The 24,213-nt window shown below is 41.0% G+C and overlaps 1 protein-coding gene across 6 annotated transcripts in view; it reads right to left on the bottom strand.

Moving 5' to 3' along the window:
• Positions 1–1,254: 1,254 nt before the first annotated feature.
• AMPH (amphiphysin) overlaps positions 1,255–24,213 on the bottom strand; it is a 181,910-nt gene continuing 158,951 nt past the window's right edge. For all 6 annotated transcript variants that reach the window (XM_082399759.1, XM_082399760.1, XM_082399761.1 and 3 more), the window contains 4 exons: positions 11,043–11,252; positions 9,041–9,280; positions 6,411–6,512; positions 1,255–2,489 (listed from right to left, as the gene is read on the bottom strand). In XM_082399759.1, coding sequence (XP_082255885.1) covers positions 2,382–2,489; positions 6,411–6,512; positions 9,041–9,280; positions 11,043–11,252 — 660 coding nt within the window. In that variant the 3' untranslated portion in view covers positions 1,255–2,381. The remainder of the gene's footprint in view (positions 2,490–6,410; positions 6,513–9,040; positions 9,281–11,042; positions 11,253–24,213) is intronic.

The following is a 24,213-nucleotide window of genomic DNA, read 5'->3' as shown; positions in this document are numbered from 1 at the left end:
AAATAAAGCACTGAGTCTCAGTCATCTTTAAACTCATTGATTTCTTACAGTTTCTGCAGTTTCCCAAAGCTTTTTTCTTGAATGGGCCATCAGAATGGACCATGGGGCCATGCTGGGTTTTTCTAGTAGATTGAGTTTGGGCTTTTTTTAGGTAATAAGAGGGCTCAGAATTCTGAACCTGCATACTCTTTCCGTGGAAGCCCATGGATGCGGGGTTCTGGCTCACTCAAAAGCTGTCCCGGCTTGGTCAGAAAGAGCTGGCCCAGGTGGAAGCAGTGTGACAGCATGGTGCATGGAGCTTTTCCATCCCAGGGGCCCTGGTGGCACTGAGATATTATTAAAAATCCAAATTGTCTGAGGGCTTTGCCCTGCAACTATGTACGTCACTCAGTCTATATGTGGAATCGGCAGGAATGCCAAGTAGGTGTATAAGAACCGTAGGCTTCCGTATCTGACTTTTTGAAGGTCCTCTGAACTATCTGAAGGTCTGAGTCCTGCTAGATTTGTAAGAGAAATCTTAAAAGATGAAGAGGAGGCTAGGATAGGGCTTCCTGGGTCAAGGCCATTCATGATGATCCAGTTTCCCTGGAAATCAGCCCCTGGAAAAATCTTGGGTCAATAACAGTTGTTTCTCTATGAACACTTAACCATCCACTAAGCGTCCAAGTCAGTAATCCACCAGGAGAAACGAAATCATGAATCACTAATACATACCAAATTTAAAATTCTAATAACACCCATTCTAGATCAGCTTATATTGAGTACAATTATACTAGCAGAAAAGAGTCTAAATCAACAGAAAGGGTTTTAAGAATTCTCTTCTATAAACAATGGTCCAGTGAATTGACTCTTCTATGTCATCTAATCTATTTTTTGTATGTACCTCCGAACATAAACATGTCAGAAAGAAAAGTAACCAAAAAAATGGGGCTGGTGTGAGAAGAAACTGCTGATTATGGAGGTCGTCAGATTTCTGTGATACACGGACTAGGGCAGCGACAGCCGGCACCTCGGAGGGGCCTCCACTGAAAGCTGTTATTTGTGCCATAGTGATTGCCAGGCAGCAGGGACCACCGCGGGCCCAGCAATGATTGGGATGCAGGGGTTTGCGGAAGGGAGGCGGGCTGTGGAGCACAACCCGGAGGGACAAGCATATTTCTGCACAAGTAACAACTCCAACATAGACTGTTTCAAGCAGTGTACCCGAATGCAACAAGCTTTCCATAACAAATGACTCATCGGAAGGAGTCAAGGTCATTGCTGGAGATTACCCAAGGTTTATTTGGAATGACACAGCACTGAAAACAGAATCGTTACAGATGACTTGTGGGTACAGCATACATCATCTATATCTTATTTTCGGACGATCTGTGAAGATGAGTTGCATCAATAAAAAGACGTGGAAATATATAGGAGCTTTCTGAAATAGTGTTCTCTGGAGGTGGATGTAAACGCCGCATCAGCTAGCCAGTCTCGGAAAGGCAGAAATTAAGACAATTTAGCTGCTGGTGGCAACTCGCCCACCTCCAGTCATGGTGGCCGGACATCCAGATCATCAGACTCTGCTTTCTCCAAAGGGGCAGCAGCTCCGACGTGCCGTCAGTCGTCGCATCCTGAAGAACGCACATTCCGAACACAGATACTGTCCACTCTTTTGGCAATGGGATGGCTGGTTTTGCCCAGAGGCAAAACTGCAACTGTGATGCCAGACGGAATAAGAGCAACGCATGTATCAATGACACATAAGAGGCTAAAAAGCTACAATGGAAAGGAGAGAGCGCAACTATGTATATGTAGCCTTGTGTATACACATAGATCCAGGAGTGATGAGAACTAGCTCGTGTGACTGTGTGTCCGTATATATATAGAGAGAGAGGTGCTGGTAAAGAACAGTGACAACTTTTGCAGCAGTTTCGTTTTAAACACAGTAAATGTGAAAGGGAGGGAGAGAGAGAGCACGTGCTCACACCTGCACAGGGGAATAAGATAATCTCGTATTACAGGACAATTCATCACGTCTTCTGCAGGGAAGCCACTCAATACCATACACTTGGTGCACAGAAATTAAGGTTCTGGTCTGGAGAAAGCTACTTTAGAACTGGTGGGAGGGGGTCGAATATACAAGTCTCCACAGCTTGGACAAAGCACAAACAAACCTGTTAGCAAGAACGTGGGAACCAGTGAAGACTTTTTCCTTAATTTACTTGTTTTTTTTCCTCTAAACATTTGTTTGCACACATGCTTCATTGACATAGGCTTCCAAACTTTGTCTGGCATTGGTCTGTAAATCACTAAGAGTGTCATAGCAAAAGTGAACTCTTCAGGTTTTCACAAAGGTTTAAAAACCCAGTAATCAGGCTCTTTCTACAATACTTCTGGCCCTAATCCAGGCGCCGGGTGAAGTTCTCTGGAAAGAGGCCTTTGTACGTGGCGAGGTCTCTGTACTGAAGCCAGTCTGATTCCTTCACACCTACCAGCCAGCCTGCATCCTGCAAGACAAAGACAGGGCTTTCAGAGTCCAACAAACTACTGGAAAAATCTGCATTGCCAAAGATTAATAAAATAATGGGTTTAATGAGCATTGTGGTCCTGCACGAGGATGATGCATTACATGTAAACAGGTGCGCTGAGCTCAGGGGGAAGGCTTGTCCCAAGTAAGCTGTTAGTTAAAAAAAAAAAAAAGGAGGGGCTTCCCTGGTGGCGCAGTGGTTGGGAATCTGCCTGCCAATGCAGGGAACATGGGTTCGTGCCCTGGTCTGGGAAGATCCCACATGCCGCGGAACAACTGGGCCCGTGAGCCACAGTTACTGAGCCTGCGCGTCTGGAGCCTGTGCCCCGCAACAAGAGAGGCCGCGATGGTGAGAGGCCCGCGCATCGCGATGAGGAGTGGCCCCCGCTCGCCGCAACTGGAGAAAGCCCTCGCACAGGAACGAGGACCCAGCGCAGCCATTAAAAAAAAAAAAAGGAGTAAACATATGAAATTATTTTATGTATATTGTTAATTGAAGGTTAACATTAATATTATAATTTTGTATAAAGTATAGTGAATTGATGCTAACTGGATTATGACGTAAGTCCTTAAGGAAGAGGACAGAATTAGAATTATAGCCAGTGCAGGGAATTCCACGGCAGTCCAGTGGTTAGGACTGCATGCTCTCACTGCCGAGGGCCCGGGTTCAAACCCTGGTCAGGGAACTAAGATCCCACAAGCCGAGCAGTGTGGGAGGGAGGGAGGAAGGAAAGAAGGAAGGAAGGTAGGGAGGGAGGAAGGAAGGAAGGAAGGAAGGGAGGGAGGGAGGAAGGAAGGAAAGAAGGAAGGAAGGTAGGGAGGGAGGAAGGAAGGAAGGAAGGGAGGGAGGGAGGAAGGAAGGAAGGAAGGAAGGAAAGAAGGATTATAGCCAGTGCAAAGAGAGGAACACCGGGTGAAAACATCACACACAGGACCATTTCCTGTCCTGCGGATCACAGTGAATAAAAGGCGTGAGGACCAGTGGGCTGGAATATAGTGCTGACAAGGCCATGGAAGGTCTTTTATTTCATCCTCAACCACTTGCTTATAAGAAGGAACTCTGTCTGCCAGCTCACATCATGTAACTGAAATAAACCACCATATACAAGGCTTCCCAAATACTAACAGCTCGATATGTGTTGCCTGGTATCACTATTGTGTTTGTTGCTTTTCAAGTTTATATAAACTACAAAGCTGTTTGATGTCATGACATTCTTGCTGGAAACATCTGTAGAGTCTGTAAATTACTCCTCATAAACATTTGTCTATCGTATAGGCGTGCCCTCACAAAAATGAAGACAGTTAACCATGGAAAGTTTAAAGAACCCATCCGTGCCTGGTCATACAGCATGGGAGACCAAATGTAAAACTGAGAAACAGAGGTTGCCATCTGCCCTTGGCTGTTTGGAGATAAGCAGAGGCTAGTTGGGAAAAGCTGAGTTGAAGGAACTATTTTAAACACACAGACCGTATGAAGTGAAACGAGAGGGAAATGACTACCTTTATTATGTTAACCAATGCAGGAAAGAGATCCCACTTAAAATGAGGGATAGCCGGATTTAATCTGAACCAATCCCCAATATAGTTCAAGTACATCAGATAAAACAAGGTCTCAAAAATTAAATAAAGAAGCTGAATACACTCCCTTTGATATAATCTGAGACCATAAATTGATGCTGCTATATAGACAAGAAATATAAGCATTTAGACAGGCCAATTTTTGAAGGCAGAAAAAAAAAACACTGAGAAAAAAATGATTCAATAAAATAACTGATAAAATCCTAGCTGATGAGGAAAAGTGTCCTCTATAAAATTATGATGTTGTGTATGTGTAGGACAAAGTTATACTTAGAGTAAAAGATGATAACTAAATATTTTAAATTTTAAATCTCTAGTAGACATATAAAAGGTCACATTTTCCCCTCAAGTGTCTATATTTGACTTTATTTACAGCGGGTGAAAAATCTAATGGAGCCAAGTGGAGTCACGCATTTTAAAATAGTTTCAATAAAGACAAAAATAAAGGGCTGGCACAAACCCGTCATCAAGATATATTCCAACACATACATTCTGAAATGCAACTTATAAAGTGAAGAATCATAGTTAATATCAATCTTTAGTGAGGAAAATATAGAAAATTAAATTTTAACTGCTTAAAACATGTGGTAGACTAAAGATTTCCAGTTTGGGTAGTGGCAAAATAGCTGGTATCAGACAAATGCTTTTGCATAGAACAGTTATAAACACTAGAACAACTATATGTTTATATGTAGTTATATATACATATGCATACAGAAATGCAATTATTTATATTTAGAAATGACAGCTATAAAATATAAGTTTATATATTAGAATTTTACAAATAATGGAGTTGTGCATGTATAACAACTATTTGAAGGCACTGAAAATGACCAAAAGCAGGTAGAAATTAGGGGATATTTAACCCTTGAAACTGCATTGGGTGAGATCTGTTAATGGAGTTTTCTCCCTGAGGATCAGCCTCAGTCTGTGTGACACAGGGCATTCAGAGGAGCACTTTTATGGAGAATATCTTGAAAGAGAGAACTACAGAGAACGACTATCTTGAAAGAGAGAACTACTAAGAAATTTAAAGCAGCTATTGTAACTCGGTTCAAGTACTTAAACTGAAAGATGGTAATAATGAGAATAGATGGGAAAATCTCAGCAAAAAAACAGAAACTATATAAAAGAAAACATAGAAATTATAGACCTGTGTAAGTAATATCTGAAATTAAAAATTCCCAAGATCAGATTAACAACAAATTCAAAGCAGCAGAAGAAAGGATCACTGTACTCGAAGAAGATCAATGGAAATTATCCAATGTAAGTACAAAGAGGAGTAAATACTGAACAAAAAAACCCAGTCTTAGACATCAAGAAGTCCAACATATATATAATTGGAGACAGAGGAAAAAGAGGTGAAAGAGAGGGAAAAATTAGGAAATAATAGCCAAAAATCTTCTGAATGTAATAAAAAAAAAATCAAGATACAAGTCTAAGGAGCTCATGAACCCCAAGCATGAGACCTATAAAAAAAAATAACACCTAAGCACATTATAGTTGAACTGATGAAAACCAAAGATACAGAGAAATTCTAGAAAGTCCTCAGGGAAAAAGCCACAGTGTATACTGAGAAACAAGGTTAAACAAATTACAGCTGACTTCTAATATAAATAGGAGAGAGCAGAAAACAATGGAGCAATGTCTTTAAAGAGTTGAAAGAAAAAGAATCCACCTCAGAATTCTTCCTCTAGTGAAAAATCCTTAAAAATGAAGATGAATAAAGGCATCAAATAAACGTCATATAAACAAATGCTGAGAGGATTTACTGCTAGAACATCAGCACTCTAGGACTCAGTCTTTCAAGTGGAAAGGAATTGAGACCAGATGGAAACTCAGATCTATAGGGAGAAATCAGAGCACTGGAAATGGCAAACATGTTGGTAAATATAAAAGACTAGCTTTTTTTCTCTTTATTTCCTTAAAAGATAACTTATGGTTAATGCAAAAATATATATAAATTTATATTTTATAATATATTTTATAAGTATAAAATATATTTTATATATATTTTACATATTTTCATAAGTTTATAATGAGGTTTTTAATGATTTTGAGACACCTAGACACTTTTGCCTGATATTGGTAATTTATGCTTTGTCATCTATTTGTATTAAAAATATATATATAATAGCATCCCAATAGCATCCCAGAAGAAGTGTCCTAAAAATCTAGTTAGTGATGCTGTGACCTTAAGCCCTTTTCAGAGCTGTCGCACAGCATCTCAGAAGGTAGAAACGTCTTCAGGAAGTCACCGCGCCCAACTGACTCTCAGGAAAAACCAATACAGCCTGCAGTACTTTCCACTCTCATCCTTTACCTGGTCAGCTTCCGAATCTGAGGGCACCACCAACACCACGTCACCCCTTTGTAAGGTAAGCTCATCAGAATTTGCTGCCTCGAAATCATGCAGTGTTTCCACCTGCAAAAGATTGTAAGAGAACCGATTCATTTTAGAAAGAAAAGGAGATGTAAAATTAAAGTTTCTCAGCCAGATTATCAGCAGGCTCTCTAAGAAGCATCTCCAAGCTGGATAAAAAAGGATGAAGATGAGTCACACCCCAAGGAAGAAGGCCGCTGAAGACAGAAAAGAAATCCTAATCTCTGTTTACTTAAAATATCCGAGTCTTACAGACTGATACTGAGGCCACTTGAATGTATATTTAGTAAAGCAATGCCTTCTGCAGGAACTAAAATGTGCATTAATGAAATTTTAATTCATCATATTTTTGTTAGAGATTTGCATTGTATTATCATCAATGTTTTGTTACTGTTTGTTTTTAAACCCAAAGTAAAGATACCTAGTGAAAAGTTCCTCTAACCCCAGCTTCTGTAAAATAATAATTGAGAAAACCATCACTTGCATGTTATATGGGAATTACTAATTAAGCCTGTGATCAATTTCTTTATAAGCAAACTTCCTTCCCTATCTTACCCTTTAAACCATGACAATCTGTTTCTTTTCCTTCTCTCTTTTTCTGGTTTTTAATTGAAATATATTTGACATGTAACATTGTATAATCTAAGGTATACACCGTATTAATTTGATACACTTATATATGGTAATATGATTGCCACTGTAGCGATAGCTAGCACCTGATCAGGTTACATAATTATCATTCTTTTTAGTGGTTGGGTTAATTAAGTTCTAGTCTCTTAGCAGGTTTGATGACTATAATACAACAGTGTCATCTATATTCACCATGGATTAGATCTCTAGGTCTACTTTACTATTTGCTGCAAGTTTCTACCTTTTAACAACATCTGTCTTAACCCACCACCCTTCTTTCCCTTTTTTTTTGAAAGATTTCTTTAAAATTTGATTACAGAAAATTTTTAAAAAGCAAAAGGAGAAAGAGTACTATAATTAACCCCCATGGACTCATCACCCAGCTTGGATAATGATTTAGTCATGGCCAGTTTTCTCTCTCCCATATCCCTCGCCTCAATCCCACTGCCAAGATTAAACACCTGGCTTTTAAGTTGTGTATTTTGCATACAGAATCATAACATGTCAGAGCTGGAAATGACTATCAAATTCATTTTTCTGATGAGAAAACTGAAGCCCAGAGAGAGGGTAAGTGCAATTCCCCATCTCACACTGCAGCTAGTGAGCAAAGCCAGGGAGGGACCCAGCCAGGCCTGGCTTTGCATGGCACCTGCCCCCTTGATTTCATGTCCTCTTCTTAAAACAGAACCCAGTGGGACACATGTCCTCACTGGCCACAAGTCTAGCTTTTTTCTCCACATTAATTCATTCATCAATCCCACCTGGACCCACTGGAGGTGACAAGGTAGCAGTTACTTTGTAATGAGCAGAGAGAGAGAAGAAGAGGATTCTACTCAATCCCACCCCGACAAACACACATAGAGTTAACACTTTTTAAAAGACAAAGAGTTGAATTAGGAAATGCAAAATCAAACATGCAAATTAACATTCCAACTATATTCTGTTAGGTAGGATTATCTGCCTTTAACCCCTGGCTTAAACTAGGGTATTAAGTACTACTTAAGTACTAGGTATTTACTGGGTTTTTGGTATGCACCCTTCCTTTTATGAAGACTTTAGTAGCCATTTGATGGCCTCTCTGAGCAAAACCTTCTTGCCATTATTTTTTATCCTTACTGTGGAAGCCCATTAAGATAGTTATTAACTTTCAAAATATTTATTGACTCCCTACTCTGTGCCATGCACTACAATGAGGTGCCAGAGCTGACTGAACGATTCATGTATCCTGCCCTCCATGGGGGACCCGATGAGCCCACGGATGATTTCAAGCCCTGGGCTCTAGGGGGAACTCGAGAGGGCACACCCATTCACTACCAAGAAGAAATCCACCCATTCACTACCAAGGGGCATATCATTTACCCTGTGGCGAACTTTCTTTAATTATTGGTTGTTAAAATATGGAAAGACATGACTGTGGTTCTTGTAGCCCAGCAGCTTTGAAACCTTGCCATGTTACAATGGGATGTGGGAATAAAGCCTAAGGCAGTCAGAGCACAAATATATATAGCAAAAAGATTAAAAATCAGACAACCAAATTTGCACAAAAGGACCTCAAAGCAAAGGAAGGACAAATGACCACCAGATTAAAAAATAACAAATGTTAAGAGATCTGAAACACATTTCTCCTTTTTAAAAGAGAATCAGCTTTAATTTAAGTAAAACTGTATCGCAGGTCATAGAGAACTGAAAATATATTTAAAAATCAGGTGTGGCACTGCAAATGTATCCCTTCGTGCAGATAAGACAACCAAACGCACAAGCTTTTGAACTAAACAATGAACCTCGTTAACTGCAAATCAAATGGTACACAGTTCTCAAGTAGGGCTAAATTTAATTACACTCTGCTCTCCATCCAAAGTGACAGATTTTTCTATTACATTTTCCTGACATTGAATAAAATAAGAAAAAAAAAACAAAGTAAAAAGAAGAAATGTTTAGACCTTGTAGAGGAAGCCGGGAGGCCCTTCCTGGAAGGCCTCGCTTGCGGAGGGGGCGGCCGGCTGGGAGGCCTTGCCTGCTTTCTGCTCCTCCGAGGCCAGCGCTGGCGTCTCGCCGGTGGAGCCCGGAAGAGCCGCGTCGGCAGTTGCCTCCTTGAACTCTGCACCCATGGTCTCTTCATGTTCTCCCTCCCCTTCATTGTTGGAGGCGGGCTCTATGACCACCGAAGGGATGACCTTCTCCTAAAGGAAGAAAAATGTGGTTGGCAGCGACTGGGAAAGAAGACTTCTGTACCCTCCAAGAGCGGCCGCTATCCCACCCGACGCTGCCTGCTTCCACTGTCCCCACCTCCCCCATTCAGCTAAATGCCTGCTGTTCCCTTCTTCTGGCCTTTGGCCCTTCCACCTTGCAGGACCTTTCTCCCGACATGGCTTCCTTTCTATCTCTCCTGAGACAGAAGCCCTTAGTAGGACTAATTTCTGGATCCTTGAACAACCAGGAAGTTTGGTAAGAGTGAGGTTTTCCTAGGGAAACTGGGAAGTGGGATAGGAGGCTTCGGGGAGAGAGGGAGAGTCACCATGGGGTGGGGGGACAATCCTGAAGGGGAATGTAGTAGGACTCCAAGGACGCTCTCATTTTCACAGTGGTCCGTTCTTGTCCCACTGAATAGTAACCCTCGCTTGAAACTGACATTTCACCTCCTGTGACTGCTTTTCTCCTTGAAACCATATTGTTGGTAAAGATCTGGTGGCCCGTGTTTGGAGATAATCTGCCTGTCCTTTGCTTGTCGATTATCATCAGAGCCCACACTGCAGTGACAACTTGAGGGATGACAAGTCCCACCAACCACTCTAAGTATGGTGTTGTCTGGGGGGAAAAGCAGAACCAAAGGATCAAGATCTCTCTTTCATTTTTTAACAAAGATGAGCACTGAGGGGAATTTCCCTAGCATAATGGAAGCCTGGAGATCAAGTTTGATACATCCTCAGGTATCAGCGGACACAGGCACCTCCATTCTTCAATTTGGAGAAAACAATACACTCTTTCAACAAGCATAGCAATACGTACAGGAATATGCCTGGCATTGTGACAAAGACAATCCAATGAAAAAAAGGCATATACATTTGAGTTATTTCTCTAAGTAGTACTGCTACCTGCTGTTTGAAGGGATCATTCAATTTCAAGCTTTAAGTAACTCTGGAGAGATTATTGGAAATTTATTATGAGTAAAATAATCAGGAAAAAGCAAGGCCTCACATTAAGCCAACTCTTCACTGTTTCTACTTAGAAGAGCAAGAACATGGGCTTGAGAAAAGCGGTCCTTGCTTTGGCTCCTGGGTTTGAGGCTCCACATTAGGAACGTCTGCATTTGTTGCCTTTGAGTGTTTCTTTGAAGAAATGAAGAACTTGGGTAACTCCAACTTCATGTACGTATCAATGACCCATTTTCTTTTGAAAGTGCCAACACAGGGGTGGGCTTTTGGTGCAAGGAGCCTAATGGTGAGTTTGGGGCACTCTAATAAAAATCATGACCACAAAACAGTAATTACAGTCATATGATTTAACTACTAATACGGGCTTCTCACCATGTGCCTGGCACCTGGCTAAGCATTTTGTGGCTGTTTTCTCACTGCATCCAACAACCCTGTATTTGTTCTATCATATTCTCTTCCTCCTTCCCCCATTCTCGTCCTTTTCACTGTGCTTCACTCCTTTTCTCCGTCACGTTATTCCACGGTTTCCTTTGCCCCTACCTGTGCTTAAGCCCAGTCTGCCAGAGCAGTAGGGGCCCGTGTGCAGCCTCACAATGCTGATACTGAGAGAATGCTGAGGCCGCTCTTCCTGAGAATGGACTATTTTTACGTTTTGGTGGAGTGCAGTGCCACAGAACGGCTACCAACTGTCCACAACTCCACATCCCAAAGAGGTACCACCATTAAGCAACAGACAGAGGATTTCAATGGGCGGTATCTCCCTAGAACCTCCATTTACTAGGACATGTACCTGAGTTACTGCTGCTTCTGTCTCTACCGGTTGAGGTCTGTCACCATCTACAGCCTCTGTGGCTTCGGTGTCAATCTTGGCCTCCTCTGAACTCGCTCCTTCTCCAGCAGGAAGAGGCACCTTCTCTGTCTCTGCTTCCCCCACGGGGGCCCCCTCGGCTGCCGGCACCAAGGGCCCAGCCGTCACATCAGCATCCGTTCCTGGGATGAGCTGTAAAGCAGAAACCAAACAGGCTGTGTCTGTCTCCACGGGCCTCAGTAAGAGTCAGGCTCAGCCCTTTCACGTCTCTCCCCTCCGCCGAGGCCATCAGACTTCCAGGCTTTCTTTGTCATGTCCTGAAGCCCAGGATGCAGGTACACCAGCGTCTGCCATTTGTTCAACAAACCCTGACTCCTCTTCCTCCTGGCCCGCAACAATGCTGCATTCCTCAGCTTTCCTTGCAGTTGGGTGTAGCACACGGAATTTGAATGGAAGTGACACATGCCGCTCCTGAGACATGGCTTTTAAGGTGTGCGTGGTCCCCTCCTCAAGCTCTTTCTAGCTTTGTTGGCTGAAAGCAGAGGGCGGCAAGGCTGTAGAGGCTATCTGAGTGATGAAATGGAAGGGGCCCGGGCCCGATACTACCTGGGTCATGGAAGAAAGCCACTTGAAAGTACCCTCATCACACAAAGTCAGAATTTAGAAACACTGTATTTTAGTATGAACTTTCAAATCTTCATGGGGAAAGGTCCCAGAAGCTAAATCACAGCCATGAAAAAAAAAAAAAATTAGGAAGTTTCTCAACGAGACCTCTTGAGAATGAAGGGAAAATCATTTTCGTCATCAAATATGCAATATAATCCAAAAATCAAATCAGACTTTGGGTCCTTTACTGAGAAAAGCAAGATAGAAAAAAAGAGAATTTTGTTTCCAAGGTTGGAACGCAGTCAGAAGAGCTTTAAATAGTATTTAAAACTTGTAATAATGAAATGAAGTGCAATCAGAAGTTTTAGTTTTGCACAGATCGGCTAGGGAGTCCAAGTCTTGAACAAGACTCTCACATCAGTTTGGCAGACGTGATTTGAGAGGTTCAAATCGGAAAGACTGAGAAAGAAGGAGAATTGTAGCTTGATCTTATATAATACACTCAGGACGCATCTTTCAAAAACTGATCTTGCCAGCTGATGTGATTAGCATTAGCCATTCCTTTTCTTTATTGAATAAATTCTACCCAGTCTGTCCTACTAAGTTAGGAAAGCTCTGATATTGCAGATATTAACTGTCAAACCCAGAATACTGAAAAGTGTGATGGAGAGTGCCTGCCAATCGGGCCTCAGAAATGGGACATGGAGATTCTGAGCTACACACCTACAGTCACAGCAGGACACTTTTTAAAATAACAACTTTCTTCTGACTCAAATTTACTTTTATTTATAAAAATAACCCATTGCAGTATACACACTACTAAATAGAAATTAGATAACCAACAAGGACCTACTGTATAGCACAGGGAACTATACTCAGTATCTTGTAATAATCTATTAAGGAGAAGAATCTGAAAAAGAATACACACACATATATATATATAACTGAATCACTTTGCTGTACACTGGAAACTAACACAACATTGTAAACAAACTATACTTCAATTAAAAAAAAGAAAAATAAATAAATAACCTGTTGCAGAATACATTTTTCTGCAACATTTTACTTTAGAAATGAAAAATAATGCTAACAGTGTAGTATTTGTTATAAGTATTACTCATATTCTTAGAAATTTACTTCCCTCTCTTAGGAGAATTTCCTATTATGAGAATTTGGCTCTCCATACGGTATGCAATGATCCAAAATGCAGCCACTGGCCATTACATGGTATTTATTTTTTTTTTCTACTCTGGCATTAAAGCACATGACTTCAGAAAAGTAATCCTTCTACTTGAATTGTAATATACTTATTTAAGGTGAATTATAAACGCTGATAATTACTGAAGTGGGGTAACAGGTACAGGGGGATTTATATTTAGGTGAATGACTGAAAATTCCTATAATAAAAGGTTAATTTAAAAATTTAAGAGAATTGCATCTCTTGTTTTACATAAACGGGTCTTTTTATATATATGTTTGTTACCATTGTTAAAAGAGTAATACTCAGAATATATATTAGGAGGGCATCTTAATTCTAAGAAGAGTAATGAACAACTGCTCTTAGCTTTACTGTTGGAGAAACCAACAAGCTCTCTCCAGGATCCTAAGGACCTAATGAATTTTCTTCCTCATCGGCAACTATACATAAAGACAATGTGCATGCAATGAACTTATGAGCTCAAATGTAGAAAACAAGTTGTATTGTCATCATTCTAAGTTTTGTATGCTTTCCATCTGTCTGGAAAAATCACACCTATGGAGTGAACATGCCCCTGGTTTCAACAGCTTCGAACCAGACGGGCTCTATACTATGCAGACAGCATGGGCAAGCAGAGCAGTGAATACCACTACATACACACATACACACAGACACAGTGTTGCAGATCAAAAAGCAGCCATTATGGTATTGACAGGCTACTCCTCCAAGTTATTATACATAAACCCTTCCTTACATACATGTTCCAAGCACATACTATTAGTAACTGGATTTTACTCTCAACTGGATTGATATAGCTCCCGAAGAGAATATATTTTTTGTGAAGTATCGATGGGGTTACCAAAAGTAATTTTTTAACTCGATACAAATAGAATGTTAATAATGAGTCCCTGATTTATCTCTATGGCTCTATATAACTATCAGTTTGGTTGTATCCGATTTTACTAGTGCAAGATATACATGTTATCACCTCTCCTTTGTTAAATAATTTTAATAGGCATCCTCATTGACTGTATCTGATTTACACCTGACAGGGTGGTTGCAGCGACGCCGGCCACCAGCAGGTGGAGACCAAGGGCTCTGTCTGTCTGCTCTGATGTTCGCTGACCTCAAAGGAACAAATAACTCAGCTTTAGCATGTCAGCAATTTACCTGATCCCTGTCACACACAAAAAAAGGGATGGAGCAGGTGGAGTATTGTTGATAAGAATGACGGCAGATATAAATCACCAAAATATTGAAAGTAACAATGCTAATAAAGACAAGGTGCTAAGGAAATGGCACTGACTACAGAGAGGAAAAGCCAAACACTTTGAATGACCTACTTGGGAAAGGGAAGAAATGATCACTCCTCCATCCTTCTCTGAGTCCATTAGAAATGAATTCCTATTTCCCTAGCTGAAATTAACACTCTGATTGTACAGACCTTAAGAACATTATAGAAACAGAGAAGGACGTCGCCACCTGTACTCCCTTGTATCTTTCTGCCTCTGTCCGACATTCCTCTGAAAAATCAAGGATGCCCTGATTCTTCACCTTATGTCTGGAATCTGTGCCATATTTTCTTCTTTTACCAAAATATTTCCAGTGCATATTTACTGACTGCAATAATAGAACAACATAAAAATACAATGGAAAATAGAATCCATTTGCTCAGATTAGGTGTTAGCTCTAGATAAATCAAGAACAGATTAAAAAGGCTTTCAGTGACAGAGTTATCCCTCTATGATTATTTTTATGCATTCCAATCTGTTAGCTAATGTAGACTTAGACTCTAAATTTAGTCTTTTCTAGACTCTAGACACCTGCAACCACAATGACTAATGACTGTATTTTTTGTGTTTTTTTAAAGGGAGACCAGAGTATTGAAACTACTGAAAGTATTTCAAGCCTTTGATATTCAACGTTATTAAATTTTTCTCTTCACTACACATTTTAAGAGAAACACCATTGTCTTATCTTCTGCCAAAACTGTACTATCTGTTCGCCAAATAGATTTATGGTGGAAAACATCTGATGCAAAAAGAGACTAAAAACAGTTCTCCCTACCCTCGGGTTGTTTACCGCATCCACAAGGTCCGTGAATCACATGCACCCTATTGCCAATTTGCACATTAATCACACAGAAATCACAGGGATCTGCAGGGGACCTTCTTTGAGAAGGTGAGCGGTTCTCACTTTATCACACGGTACAGATCTTACTGCCTTTTTATCTTCTGCCTCAACAGTCCCCTTGGTGGAAAGCAATATGGTCATGGCATGCATGACAGAGTCCTTTCAAACACCTACGTGCCTTAGCGAGATTTCCTGCAAGTGGAATGAAATGAATGCAGTGCAACAATGGCCCCCATAACCTGCACAGCAGGGAAACACAGTGGGTGACAGAAACTAACCGGTCCCTCTGGGCAATGGTGCCCTAGAAGCAGGTCAACAAGGGCTGAGACCCCAGATAAGAGCTGTGATTGGCTGCAGGAGAATTTGTAATCTGCGGGCTTTGTGTAATTTATTGATTTATTTTATTCATTCGTTGTCTGTTTTCTTGGCAATATTAGCTCTGAACAATGCCTGAAAAGCAGCTTGCCAACTGTGTAACTGATCTGGATGAGGAAAAGTGAAGAGATGCCCTAGTATGAAATTCCTATAGGGTAAGCCATCTGAAAATAGGTATTTTTCTGCATAAAAAAATAATAGATACCATGGTTTTCAAAATAATAAATAACTTATGGTACCATTTTGATATATTTATTTTTATTCATTTTCTGTGCATACAGGGACTTTATTTTAGAAGACATGGATTGTGTTTCTTGGAAAAATTATATTAGTGGATATATAATACTTTGTTTTTTCTATTTAACAATTTATTTAACAGTTCTCCTATAATTGGACACTAGCTGGTTTCTAGTTTGTGTGTGTGTTAATACAATATAGTTTCTTTTTAAAATTTTAGTATTTTTATTAAATGGCGGTCATTAGAGAAAACTTGAAAAACATGGGAGCATAAAGAAGAAAACAAAGTACCCACCATTTCATGACCAATGCTAACATTTTGATGTGTTTTCTCCCACACACCTTCTTGCTAGGGGCACACGTGCTTGAACTGAACTGGGATCCTCCATCTACGGTGTCACCCTTGGTCCCAGCTAGTAGCAGAAACATCACTTAGGAGCTTGTTAGAAATGCAGGGTCTCAGGCCCCACCCCCAAACCTACTGAATTGGAATCTGCATCTTAATGAAGTCCAGGGAATTCGTGTGTGTAGTAAAGGTAGCACTGCCTTTTGCACTCCCCATTACATTGTAAGCATTTCACAACCATCTGTCTTAAATCCCCCAAATGCATGTGTCAAAGGATGTGTTGGTGTGAGAGTGACAGTAGGTCCCAGGTGACCTGGATGCTTCAGAAAGATGTGCCCGCACTCATGGTGGGCTGGGTACCAGGGTCTTCTGTCTGGGGTGGATGGATGGCACATATTTTTCTATGCCAGGCTCAGTTATTGTGCTTTTAGGACTTGTTCATGCCCTGGTGTGTGGAAAATTCTCCAGAGCTTGGCTAATACTTTTAGAGTACTATTCATGCTTTGACTCACTTTGTATATTTAATTGTAAAGAGCATTACAATGAAAAACTACACTGATGACACTGAATCTGGTAAAATTTTGTGATTTATTTTTTTTTCTGTTTCAGTCTTACAATCTTCAGTTATGTGCTCACCGGATGCATCTGATTTTCATTAAAATATTCCTGGGGTAAATGACACAAATGATAAGTAAAGAATGTAAGAAATATATATTTTTCATTTGGTTACACTTGCGTCAGAGAGTAGCCCTCTTCCTGACATTTGCTCTTGGCAGGAGGCACTTGGCTAAAAGATCACTGAATTCTAGGCTTTCCAATTTATCCCAAACATGGAGAATAATAATTCTGACCCACAGACAGGTTTCTGCTGGACAGTTTCAATATATATATGCACATTCTGTAGCCTGTCGGGGAAACTGACATTTACTGTGGTTCTACAATTTTCCAGCCGCTATCCCAGGTGTTTTACATTTATTGCATATTATTCACCCAACAGCCCTATTAGATACAGTCCCGCTTTCTACACAAGTCAACTCATACTTAGTGACTTGCCCAGTCCGTAAACCAGGATTGGAACAGTCTAACTCTAAATTCTGTGTTTTTTCACACCAAACGGCATCCAAGAAAACAACGCACCTCTAAATCAGAGTTCCACAGTGATCCTGAGAGCCGGCACCTCCACAGACCTGCCACGTCCTACTGACGACTCCCAAGCGAGCAATGTTTGCTGAAGAATTCAAGCGTGTTCTTACAGCCAATGCATTCACTTACACTCTTGGAATGCTATTTTTAAGTTGAGATTTGTAGATTATAAATAACATTTTTATTTGTAGACATGATGTATCCGGGCACCTAAGCAAACATGTTGTAAAATCCCTCTTACTTGATACAAATTATATAATCGAAAGCTATCAAGAAGAGATTGGTTGAATAGAATTTCTCCCCATTATTTTTGTCAATAGTCCTGTAAATTCCATTGTTTAGAAAGATATGTACAGAATGGGAAAGTGGAAAAGAAGAATCCATCTCCTGGTGTTATCCAGTGCACTGCAGAGTTACAACCGAAAACACTTAGAAACTGGGCACTTGGGCAGTCCTAGCTATGTTCACAAGTTAGAGATTGATATGATTCCACACCTGGAAGGACCGGAGGCCTCATCTAACCCAGAGTTCTCATTTTACAAGTGAGGAAATATGATGGAGTGGGAGTAGTCCTAGAGATGGAGCTGGAAACGTGGGTTTTAGTTCTGACTCTCCCACTAACAAGCATTGGAGCTGGAGTGATCCCTGGGTCCCTCTGGGAAGTAATGAAGGGAGGTGAATCTCACAGTGTGAATCCTGGCTCCAGGCCATCCTGGCCTTTTCCTGCCCAGCCCTTGTTCTGGATCCAACTTGAGCTCTTGACTTGTCTGAAGATCCAAGCATTTGTCTGAAAACACAGGATTCTCTTCAGGATCCATTTTAAAGAGAAGCTTAAGAGGCAGCTAGAGAAGAGAAGGTTCCTATACTAAGACACAGTCTGGTGGACGGTACTCCTCCTCACATAAACTACGCTTAAAACACGGCAGGTCATGATTCCCCTTCAGCAAGACTGTAGCGTGAGCTCTCCCACGGAACACCATGCCTCCAATGCTGTTCCCTTCAAAGGCTGCCCCTGGTATTACAAACTGCATTTGATAATCTATACGTTTCCTTTCTAATAAAGGGATTTAGTGGGTTTTTCTCCCCCTGACCTTCAGCTCAATCATCTTTTTCAATCTACTCTCCTAGTATCGCCTGCGGTCCCATCATCAGCCTTTAGCAGCCTGGTCCCAGCGCAACTCGGCTGCTGGCAGCAGGGTTGCCATGGCAACATCTGTCCAATTTAGCTCCATACTTCCTTTAAAAATTAAGATCTCCTGCTGAAATGCCAAAGTTAAGGAATTTTGGGGTTAATTTGGCCTTTAAGGTCATAGCAGAATATCCAATAATGATACACATTAAATTATTAAAGTTTTAATTAGAGATTCATTTGCAAAGTGTATGGGAGAAATGCGCAGGAAAGGTGGATTTGTCTTTACAAGCAAAGGTAAATATTGTGCGTTGCACACTCTCAGAGATTGGGACGTGAGCAAGTATTAGTTTCAGAAGCAGCCACAAAACACAGCTGCAATGGCGGTTGCAAAGAACTTGTTAAAGAGGCTCTCTAGAAAATGCCTTTACTGCAAGATAAACATTTCACCCCGCCTGGCTATGGCATCTTTGGGCATTTGCTGCCGCTGTGCAAACGGCCTTCTAGCGAGTGGGCTCAGGCTGGGGTTAGCAGAAGGCAGAAGCAGGGCTGCCAGACACACCCAGGGACTAAACCAAAACATGGAGATCTGCAAATCACCGAAATGTCATCATGCTCTGCTGGCAACTCCCAACCCTGACCCTGCCAAGAACCACAGGCATGTCCCTGGGCAACGTGTGACTCAGCCAGATGGCAGTCGGAGGCCTGAATCTTGAGGAAAGGTAAGCAGCTGACTGTCACATGTGGAAGACCCAACTGCCTACCCTCTGATATGACAGCCTTTGACTAGTCCCTGGACTTGGTAAGTAAAACACTCCGTGCTGATCTGTCGCCCCATTTGCCTAGCAAATAGAAGCTGGAAAATAAGACATGATTCAAGGGCGCTCTCATTATGAAGGATTTGGAAATCCTTAACTGTTTAATGGAGTAAGTTGTAGATTTTTGAGAGCAGGAAGAGACCATATTGTGTATCAAACACAACTTGTAAAGGAGAGATGAGAAAACTGGTAGAGAACGGGAAAATGATTTCCCCAAAGCCACCTCACTGGTTAGCCATGGAGCCAAGAGTCTCCAGACTCTTGATTCAGGGATCTTTCCAATACATCCCCTTAGATCCCTGCTTTGCAGCCAAAGTGGAGGATTAGGATACCCATTGTCTCTGAGAAGCTCAAGGTTGGGCTCTACAATCATTTTTATTTTTTTTTTGACCCTTCAGCTCCACATCAGGAATATGCACCAAGTTGAAGCATTGGTTGGAGAAAGTCCTGGTGTCAGCGTGGAGGGATTTCAGCCCAGTAGTGACCCTGTTGGCTTTAGATTGGTCTGTAAATGTACTTTTATAAAACCTGCTCTTTTGAAAAATACAGCATCTGGAGTAGTTAGGAGATGAATACCTATGGATTAAAATGTCAGGATTTGCATTTCATGTCATCACTTTCTGGGTGTGTGATCTTGGTTTAAACCACATAAACTCTGTGTCTCACTTTCCTTAATCTGCAAAATGTGGTAATGATACCTAAAGAATGCTTCCTTCACAGGACTGCTGTGAGATAATGTATGTCAAATATTAGCACACAATACAGTCCTGTTGACTGCGCCTTAACTCTCTTGGTGTTTCAGTCATACTGCCTCTCACTGCAGGCCAAACACAGTAATTCTCAAAGGCAGCACTTGGGGTGGTTGAGACTCAATATTGGCAACACTGAGACTCAATTTGCCAGAGAAAAGGAAGGGATCTCTGATCCAAAATCAAGCACTTTTTCCTAATCACACTTATGGTTGCAGCTCATGTCCACTAATGAGGAGAGGTCCATGGAAAGGACCTTCTACCCTGGAGGTGCTGAGAGGATGAACAGAACAAGAAAGGGCAAGAACAGGTGCAGAACTATAAGACACACTGGTCTGGAGGTTCAGTTCCACATCATCCATGGACCAAATAAACCTTGACGCTGGGACCCGCGGAGTGAGAGACCTGAGCCCGTAGACACAGCTCCAAGGCTCTGCCAAGTCGAAATCCTGTTTGGGGTAAGACTAGGATTGATGGGGGGTTGGGGGTGGGTTTTATAAACAGTTGTCTTTTTAGCATTCCTGGCCATCAGCCCAATTGGGTCTGGTCTTACCCAACTGGGCTGGATGGCCAGGAATGGTATCAACGTGGGCTTATGCATTGAGCTCAGTAAATACTGAGAGAGAATAAGGGAGTTTTTATCCTGAAGTTAATTACAACCAAAACCACGTTAAAAACAGCAAGTTCAAGCACTAGATTTAGTCTGTGCCAAAAAGTATACACCAAGCCGGACACAAAAGGTCACATATTGTATGATTCTATGTGTATGAAATATCCAAGGTAGATAAATCCATAGAGACAGAAAGCAGACTGGCAGTTCCCAGGGGCTGGAGGGGGGGACCATGGGTATGGGGTTTTAACCTGGAGAGATGAAAATGTTTCGGAACGAGATAGAGGTGGTGGTTGTACATTAGGAATGTACAAAAGCCACCGAATTTTTCACTTTAAATCGATTAATTTCATGTTATGTGAATTGCACCTCAATAAGAAAAAAAAGCACATGCCAAAAGTAACACTTAAAAAATCACTAGGCACCCATCATCGACAAATTGCTCCTCGAAAGTAGAAGAACAATCTGAAACTTCACAATCATGTTCACATGTAATTATAACACTGAAGAAATAATAACATTCCACAATCCTCACATGGGTCTGTGCAAGAAAGGGCTTTGGAATATGAGACCCCAGAAAGCAGGGAAGATGGTTTGTGTGTGCTGCTTAACAGCTGGCAGGTGGTTAATGAATACTTACTATCAGCCACATATGGAAACAACCACAGCCCCATTTTCCAGAGATGGAAACTGACAACCCCAGGTCAACCTGCTCTGTGAGGTGTGAGGCGTGGGGAGTTGTCTACCATCTTGTTACCTTCATCTTAGCCCTGGCTAACTCCATCTCTTCCCCGTGATGTGCTGCAGTGGCAGAGAGAAAGAAAGGTCTTGGCCCGGCCACTTGGGTCAACTGTGAATACATCTCTGGAGCTCATCTGCCTGTGTGCTCCTTCTATCACCCCCTGAAGGAGGCTGCATGCCTCTGAGTGCCCACATCTTCCTGGCAGTGAAGGTTGGAACATTCCCTATCAATGGACCCAATATGAAGGTCCCTAGAAGAGAAAAAGTCTTCTCAGAAAAGGCAAAGAATTTTGATGGGATGCAGCTTCTTTAGGAACCAAGAGGAAATTTGCGCTGATGGGGACATAAATAAGATCAAGTCCCTTAATATCAACGTGCAACAAAAGGAAAAGGGGTGCTGTCATCTTCCACATCTGTGGCCAGCTCCTTCCCAGAGTACAGCTTTCACCTACATCTGCTTATCTTGGAGGAAACCACTTATCATGAAGATGATGACAGTAATGATATTATCCAACTCTCACTGCTGGAGGAACATCTACGTGCCAGATGCTAAACTAGGGACATGGATTATTTCCAAGCCCTTGCCAGAAACTTTGAAGGTAATTATCATTAATCCCATTTTACTACATTTGTGGCAACTGGGGCTCAGATGTCACAAGGCCACTGTGCAGCATAATGAGAAAGGTGGCCCTGCTTTTGATCACAATAAGCAGCTTCCTTTTCCTAAATATAAAAATTCAATTATCTGAATGGAAACTGAAAGAAAGAAAATGACCACGTAATATCGGTATTTTAATAGCTTTGGCTGTAGTCTCTTTCAGGATCAGTAGATCATAGTGTCAGTCAGTCAACAGATCAATGACTCAGAATTTACTGGGCACGTATTATTCACCCAGTTCTGTGCTGGGCGCCATGGAACACAAAAGTAACAGCTATTTGTTTGGCCTGCAGCGCACTGAGAATGTAATTAGCTGCTAATGGGAATGCAGTCAAACTCAGAGAAAATAACCATTCCTATGATTTTTTTTCTGAGAAAGGTAAAAAAGGTACATCTATCTCCAAGATATGCATATCTGCCTGCCTGTCTATCTATCTATTGCCATAAATATCCATATCCATATATAATTATATACATTATAATTTAAAGCATGCTGCAGAGTGAGCACTTTGCATTTGGACATAATTCTATGATAATGAAGGGCAGACAAGGAATTGCTGACTTCCCCTGTTCCTCAGTGTCTTCCTCTGACAGATCCGAGCTCACATCTAGAGGCACAGTGGAAGCCTGAGCTCCCACGTTCACGCTGCACAAGGAGAAAACTCAGTGCTGTTGCCCACACACACGCCCATCACAGAAGGATGCCCGGACCACTGTGTAATGTCTGCCTCACCCAGCGCCAGTCTGTGTGAACCAGGACGGCAGGAGCCGTATCTACTGCCTGCATCACCGTATCCCCCAGACCCGGAACAGAGCCTGACATCTAGAGAGGACTCAGCTATATCTACCAGCTGAATGAAGGAGGAAACTAGCACATGCATTCTACACACACAGATAGAAATATTCCTGGAAAGATTAAGTTCACAGACCATAGCGTATATCTCTATCTATGTATCTATCTATCATGTATCTGTTTACCTATCTACCTACCTAGCTATCATCTATCAATCATCTATCTGTTTACCTATTATCTATCATCTATCTATCTATATCTATCTGTTTACCTATCAGTTATCTATCATCTACCTATCTATCTATCATCATCTATCATCTGTCTGTTTACCTATCAGCTATCATCTATGTATCTATGTATCTATGTATCTATCATCAATCTGTCTATAGTTGTTGGTTTAAATTGGTCCTGACAAGTCAACTTAAGTTTGGTGAAATGTTCAAAAAACGAAACACAACAAAACCAAAAGTAGTTCCTCAAATAATGGGTCAGTGTTTCACCTTCCAGGATTCTAAAATTATTCTAAAAATTCTAAAATTCTAAAAATATCTACCTCGATCTTTTCCCCATTTATTTGTTTTGGAAACAATGTTAACCCTAAATTTAATTACACTGCATTATTTCTTTAAAAATAATACGGACAAAAGACATTGGTCCACTTCACATCACTGGAGCAAAATATAGGAGCAGACAGAAATTTAGAGAAAGTTAGAAGGGATTCTCTGAAAGAAAATAAATGTAGGTAAAAATCATCTTTATCTGTTTTTGAACCTAATTCTCTGATATATTTCTAAACAAATATTGATTTTTTTTTTCCTAAAGAAAATTTACAGTACTTATATAACATGGAAACGTCTGGAGAAGAGGCAGCAAGTGTTGGTTTTTAAAATGTATCTTGCAGATATACTGGTAAAATTTGGTGCTGTAGGGAAAAACTAAAAACAGTATTAGCTAGGTGGGGAATGAGACAACAAACAAAAATGTAATAATTAAACTTTTCTTAGGAGCCCGAGGTTTCTTTGTGAACCGCTGCTCAAATTTCCTGTTTTTGAAATTACATTTGCCTCTTTTTTTTTTTTTTAACAAAACCACCACAAATTTCACTTCATACGAAATGCATTCTGTCAAGATTGGAAATAATAACCGTGTGGTGACATTTCGGCAGCAAAAATGATGACCTCAAAAGGTCACGTCAACCCCATCGTGACTGATGACAGCTACAGCCAGCCTGCTAATTAATGCTCGGGACACGGTGTGGATTTTCATCTCTTTACAACTAAATATCACACATCTAGCAACAGAAGAGAGCTTTCTTCAGAAAAAATAACCCTAATATTATCTCAATTATGACCAGAAAAAAGAAGCTATAAACCTACGTTAAGAGAACAAAAACACATTTTATCTGAGATTATTTTCTTAAGTAGAAGGGCGGACTTGGGGGGAGCACTGACTTTATCCAAGTGTATCCATTTTAAAACATGAAAAGTAGCCACTTTTGATGAGTATTAGGCAAATCAAACTGCTGTAAGCTGCCCTCTCTTACTATTATTTTTTAGTCCATTTGAGGGTGGAGAAATCAACTGCTTGAACTTTTTCTTCTTAGACAGGATGACTCAC

This window comes from Balaenoptera borealis (genome assembly GCF_965194805.1).
Source record: "Balaenoptera borealis genome assembly, chromosome: 7".
Taxonomy (NCBI): Eukaryota; Metazoa; Chordata; class Mammalia; order Artiodactyla; family Balaenopteridae; genus Balaenoptera; species Balaenoptera borealis.
The sequence above is the reverse complement of the archived record's forward strand: the minus strand, read 5'-3'. Positions and strand labels throughout refer to the sequence as shown.